At 36.0% G+C, this 6,717-nt stretch overlaps 2 protein-coding genes across 2 annotated transcripts; one reads left to right on the top strand and one right to left on the bottom strand.

Annotated features, from left to right (window-relative positions):
* Positions 1 to 70: 70 nt before the first annotated feature.
* Positions 71 to 4,075, bottom strand: LOC134678427 (small ribosomal subunit protein uS12). The gene is made up of 5 exons (XM_063537002.1): positions 3,943 to 4,075; positions 3,441 to 3,600; positions 955 to 1,153; positions 468 to 551; positions 71 to 158 (listed from the first exon to the last, which is right to left on the bottom strand). Exons 1-4 carry the CDS (start codon positions 3,944 to 3,946, stop codon positions 483 to 485), a joined length of 432 nt encoding a protein of 143 aa, XP_063393072.1. The 5' UTR covers positions 3,947 to 4,075; the 3' UTR covers positions 71 to 158; positions 468 to 482.
* Positions 4,076 to 5,799: 1,724 nt separating this feature from the next.
* On the top strand, positions 5,800 to 6,312 carry LOC134678429 (DNA-directed RNA polymerase II subunit RPB9). The gene has a single exon (XM_063537004.1). The coding sequence runs from the start codon at positions 5,887 to 5,889 to the stop codon at positions 6,265 to 6,267; it is 381 nt and encodes a 126-aa protein (XP_063393074.1). The 5' UTR covers positions 5,800 to 5,886; the 3' UTR covers positions 6,268 to 6,312.
* Positions 6,313 to 6,717: the final 405 nt, after the last annotated feature.

Raw genomic sequence — 6,717 nt, forward strand, 5'->3', positions numbered from 1 at the left:
TAAAACTCTAAAGGGTTAAAGGTTTGGGCTTGCCCTACGAAGGAATGAAAAATAATGCAAATAAAATACATTTTGGTAGTACGTAGAACAGTTTATTCTTACATACGGATTATCACTTAACCTACAACCTCTGTCTCGGACCCAGCCGCAGGTTATAACTGGAACAAGGATAAATACGTTAATACTTCTTAAAATAAAATATGTATTGTTAATGTAGTGGTTTCCGGTCAGTAGAAATCGTTACCTCATGGCATTCAGTAGTAGCAAATACATAATTTATGACATCACTCAGGAAAATTAGGGATTTTTAAATCTTATTATTTATTATGGTGTCAATTTATAATCTTATTTATCGAATTTAGCATGAAAAGTCCATCCTTTATAATTTATAAATATGTACTTATGGGAAGAGTGATTGATGAGATTTGAGTAGGTGTAAAAAGGGCTAAATTATAGGGAGCTTTTACCTGATCTTCACCATCTTACGATCTTGGCCTCTCCTTCTTTTCTTTGTACAGGGCTAGGAGGGATACGTTGGCTACCTTGACGACCTGTGAAATAAGATTAAGCAGTCAGTATTTAATAACTTTTATGCTAACTATATATATGTGACGTTCCACGGGTAAAGGTTGGCGCTTACGTCGCGTAGCACCGGATAGTATTGGAACGTCGTTAATAATAGCGTCAAATGTTGCCAATAAGTTTCTACTCTTTATCATAATCTACATTTCTGTAAAGAGTAAGACAGATGTTTTATGTTATAGTAAATATTTAATATTACTTTAGTTTCCGGGAATACCTTACAAAAAGTAGGCATCTAACACAGATGAACAGTACATTTTATCTTGCATATCAAGCTATACATTTCAATTGACTACAGGAGCAGAGGCAAATTAACAGCGTTTTAAAACGTTGAACTATCAAAGTAACTTAGAACCTAAAGTTTTTACCCACCTTGAACCTGACTCCGGGGATGTCACCGACGGCGTGACCTTTCCTACCGAAGCCTGCCACTAGAACTTCGTCGTTCTCCTCGATGTGGTTGAGACAACCGTCGCGGGGCACGAACGCCGTCACCTTCTTGCCGTTCTTGATCAGCTGCACCCTCACGCACTTGCGGATGGCGGAGTTGGGCTGTTTGGCTTCCACACCACTGTTGAAGAGAGTACACGTTAATATTGATAGTATGACTCTTTAGGTATAAGTATTACAGAATATACCCGGGCGCGTATATATGGGCCAGGCAAAGAGGACAATCGTAGGTAAGAAATGCCAATCGAAATTTTAATAGTTTAGAAGTCATGTGACTTCTGTAGAAACTCAATAAATTTATTTAATTAGTTAGTCATTTGTCAATGTAAAACAAAAAGTGAAGTATTATTTTAAACATCAAACTTCTATGAAATTATGACATGTAAATAAGACTTGCAACGCATAAGCTATCAAAATAGTTGCAGTCTTTTCTTGGTTTAACTCTTGGGATAAGTCACAGCGGAGACCATGTGTGGCACTTAGAACATGTGTTAATGTTTGACTTGATTGTCAGTTCGGATAAGAGTAAAAGCTGTGTATCAGACATTGATTTCTTGATAAAATATGATGTTGAAAGGTTTTAAGTTTACATTTACACGTAACCTCAATAATAGTTAACAAATAATAGTCACACAAACTGACACAAACATGTCTGTACACATGCATAGTATCATGATTATTAGATTTAAGAACAATAACCTAATAAAATATACTCATGCTAAATTAATATTGCTACACTTTGACCTGTATGACAAATACTATAGTAATATTAGTTGTTCAATTATTTTGTCAGGCATCCAAATTATTAAATATGTCAATTAGTTCAATTACCTATAGTTAGTTTTTTTTAGCATTAGAAATAAGGTAACAATCTTGATGTGTCTTAATTGAAAAACACATTTTAAAAATAAGTTTCGGCAAATATGTAACAATTATGAATGTAATACGATCATTTATATTCTTCTGCTTTCAAAAGTAATAGTTACTGATTTTTATAAAGCGTTTTTCAATTAAAAGACATGTCAAGATCGCTTACCTTCTTGCAAGTTCCTGCTAATGCTAAAAAAACGAACTATAACTTTTGGCATTTCACAATTATTTAACCCAATATAAGAGGTTACAGATGCATTGCAATTGTAGTAAAGAAACTTCGCATTGGTTAATAAGAAGCAGAATATAATAAAATAAATGGTTTAAATGTGTAACAACAAGCATATTTCAACTGTACATTCCAGTCAGCCTCAAAAGTTACTGTACTACTACTTTTAGCAGAAAAAAGATGCCAGAGCAGGTAAAATGTCCATTTAAAACATGTTAAGTTCAGCTACAATTGAGGCCAACTATCAAATTGTAATAAAAAAAGGTAAGAAGCAGACATGAGCAGGTATAAAAGGTCCCTCATACAAAGGTTGGTCTCACGCTAAAACAAGGGCCAAGTTAGGAGACGCCACGTGGGCCTTACAAGGCGAGGTTATGTACCTACGCGATACTACATTCAATATTGCGAACACGTGGTATTTACTACGTGAATTTATGTGTTAAGTTTTAAAAGAAGCGTGGTGAAATTTAAGCCATAAATCAGCCTAGAATAACCTAAAATTGGCAGTATTTTGATGAAGATTGATGTTACTACAGTGAGACTTTACTTTGTAGTTACTTGATTTTAAAGACAAAGTAAACAATATATATAAACATTTTGTTGTTTCGTTACTTGCTTGATACCCAAAGTTGTATTAGTAAAATACGATTTTGGACGAAATAATAACTGAACAAAGAATTCAAGAGATTGAGAATTTTCGAGGTCCTTAAACAAAAAAACTGTATCAAGTGATTTTTAAATTAAAACCGTTAAGATTCAAACCATAATCAAACTAAGAAACTTAATACAAAATGGCGACTATTAAAAAACTACCTTCCTAGAATAGAAGCAAATGATTCAGGATTGTGATTTAGCAAAATGAAATGTACAACTTTCCAACAGTTAATGGCTTTGCAATTAAGCAACTCGTTAGAAGTAATTACAAGTCTCAACTAATTGAAATTACTCTGCATATGTACAAGCTATATGTAACAAAAAAAATCGATAATGTAGCACGCGACATGTGTAATGTGTTTATTTACTAAGCTTTCAAACAAAACGCACAAGAAATCGGATACAAACACGGGTTCATTGACCTGATGCGTGGAATCCGGAATCGTAGAGGCCGGGGGCCACCGCTCGCAGTATTATCCTGTGATTGTATAGGAAACACATTCACAGGTATAATACCACGCGCGGGAGCCCCGGAGCACCCGACGCCGCCGCCGGCCCGCAGCGTCGCGCAGGCGCGTCGTAACATTTTCTTCATTGGCCCAACCTAACACCAAATAACAAATTCACATCGATCGAACATAAGTAGGTTACTCACACTTTTTCCAAGACGATGCCCTTAGCGTGTGATGCACCACCGAAGGGATTGGCCTTCCACCTCGTCCCCATGTGGGCCTTTTTGTAGTCCTTGTCTGCCCATCGCTGCTCTCTGCGATGGTTCACGTGCTTCCGCGCCGTGCGGATTCCCCTCGGTTTACCTGAAAGTTCGAGACGCCGGTAACTAACACGTCCCAACCAAGAAATTGACACACGATATTATCTATTGTAATACTTCAGCCGAAATTATAGTGTTACACCTCCTAAACAGAGCCGCGAATTCAGGATGCAAATAGATTACTTTTACACCACGAGAAAAACATGTCGCCGCCATGGCCGACTCAGTAGTAGGCGTGCACATAAGTTAAAATACCGAATTACTAGACTTATAGAAATAACAAATTCGCAGTCACAATATAAATGCTCTTACTAAACACTTAATAACACGTTAAAAGAAAAATAAAATCAATAAACTAAAATAAAATCACAAAACTGCTCCTTACCCATTTGGATAGCACGACACCAGTCGGCTACAGATGGGAAAAGAAATTGTCAGCTAGACTACAGCGTGAACTTGACAAAGCTGCCAACAGAACAAACAAAAAAATAGGGCTGCCAGCGTATAACTTTTTTACCCTGCTACATATGTAACGGTTCTTAAATTATTTATATTTCTATCAGTAGAAAAAAAAAGCGGCAAATTTATAAAATGTTTGATGTTAAAATGCGCGAAGGATTATTAATTTCATGCCTTTTTCTACTGACAAAGCTGTTTGACAGGCAATAATAATAATAAATACATAATTATGAATCTAATAGTTTTATGTTCAAGCATATCATTCAGTTATTTATTTTATTGATAAAAAAAGAAAGAAATAAACAAACATAATAAAACTTAGAAACCTACAGATAATAAAATGTTGAAATATGTATTATTTAGGTACTACTAATTAAGATATACATCTGGAGCATCGCTTTGTACACGTGTGAGACGTGGACAATGCTGCAGAAGGATAGGAAACGATTAGAGGCTTTTGAGATATGGTTGTGGAGAGGAATGGAGAGAATAAGTTGGACGGAGAAGAAAACGAACGAGGAAGTGCTGCAAATTGTTGGAGAGAATAGAAACCTACTGAGGACTATAGAAAATAGACGAGGCAAAATGATAGGTCACTTGATAAGACACGACACTTTCATTAAAACTATATTAGAAGGCAAAATCGAAGCTAGGAGAGGAAGAGGAAAACCACGAGCAAGCTATACACAACAACTAAAAGCAAAGGCAAATGTCGTGTCTTACAGGGACCTAAAGAACTTGGCCGAGGGCCGCGAAAACTGCCGGCATTCTCCACCGACAAGAGCCATGCTCTTAAATGATGATGATGATGATGAGGTACTACTGAATCGTAACTTTACTATAGTTCATTTTTCTTAGCATTAGAAAGAACATGAAAGAAGGTAAGCGATCTTGGCATGCCTTTTAATTGAAAACGCTTTTTAAAAATCAATAACTATTACTTATGAAAGCAGAACAATATAAAAGATCGTATTAGATTCATAATTGTTACATATTTGCCGTAACTTATTTTTAAAATGTGTTTTATATTTAAAAGACACATCAAGATTGTTTACCTAATTTCTAATGCTAAAAAAAACGAACTATAGACTAGACTCTGAGATAGCTACGTAAAATTGATAACAATATTACACTCAATCTATGATGATATCACATCAGCTGTGCTGTTATAATCTTACTTATATACTGTAGAGCATTTAATTTATACACAGCCAAGCTTTGCGTTTGTTTGTGTATGATAGCTGTACATATTGGGCCAGCGTGGGCCAGTCTGGGGGACGCATTTATGCGTTAGAGGGAGCAAGTGATATAGCTATCTCATTCTACCGCATGGCCGGGTTGGCCCAATATGTACAGGGGCCTTTACGTTACGGCACGTTTTCTTATGACGGTATCACGCAAAATTATCGTCCGTTAACCAACTTTACAGACAACCATTTTTTTTTTTAAGAGGAAGTAGTTTTATTTATTGAATATTGATACACTTTTTTAAAAGACATGTTTATGTAAGTTAAATAATATTGCCAAATAAATTTTGTCAACGTATATTTATTTTGGGCCACCTGAAATGGGTAATTTATTAAAATATTCCCCGCATGTTGGGAAATATAATGTAAAGGGTAACACTAGTTTGTCTATGCTATTTTTTTTTATAGTCGATAATGAATAGGTAGCTTTATGAACATCCAGCCTTTCAAGTACACGTGTAGATATAGCTTAAATCATAGACAAGCTATACTGTCAAATTGTCAATGTCAACGGTTGACAGCGTCATTAGATTGGCTTGTGTTGCTGTTGCTGCGTACCTACTAATTAGTTATTTCATATTTTACGATAATTATATGGTTAATCTGTTTAAATATTAGCGAATATGACGTTGAACTTGGGAAGAAAAGATGGTGGGCCTGGCTACGTCGGCATACAGTTTTGCCAAGAGTGCAACAACATGCTTTATCCGCGCGAGGACAAAAACAACAAAGTTTTACTGTATGCCTGCAGAAATTGTGACTACAAGCAGCTTGCCGACTCTAACTGCGTGTACGTGAACAAAATTATGCACGAAGTGGACGAGCTGACGCATATAAACCCTGACGTGGTGAGCGATCCGACGCTCCCGCGCACCAAGGATCACATGTGCCCGAAATGCAACCACAGAGAGGCGGTGTTCTTCCAGGGCCAGACCAGACGCGCCGAGGAGGAGATGAGGCTGTACTACGTGTGTACGAGCTGTAAGCATAGGTGGACTGAGTGAACATTGTGTGCTACTGTAATTTTAAGAATAAACTGTTTTAATATATCTTGTTGTTTTATTATAATTACTTTTTAATTATTGAAAGTATTGTATCTGCCATGCTTCAATTTTTATCTTGTTTACTTGAACATGCATCACAGTAAGATCTCTACTAATATTATTAATGCAAAAGTCCATTTGTTATCTGTTCATGATTAAAATGCTGAATCAATTTAGATGAAATTTGTTATGGAGACAATAAAAGGACATAGGATAATTTTTATCAATCCACCACAGACAAAGTTGCAACAGAAGATAGTACTTTATAAATAATTATGAATTTGCTCAGTCACTAGAAATGTTCCACCCTGTATGTACATGCCCTGCTTTGCTACCTGGGTTGTTTAAAGGCCTGTAAAGTAAAACTATGCTAACTCTACACAGACTTCAGTGACAAAGTATGAGAGTGCC

The sequence above is a fragment of the Cydia fagiglandana genome, chromosome Z, assembly GCF_963556715.1.
Source record: "Cydia fagiglandana chromosome Z, ilCydFagi1.1, whole genome shotgun sequence".
Classification (NCBI taxonomy): Eukaryota; Metazoa; Arthropoda; class Insecta; order Lepidoptera; family Tortricidae; genus Cydia; species Cydia fagiglandana.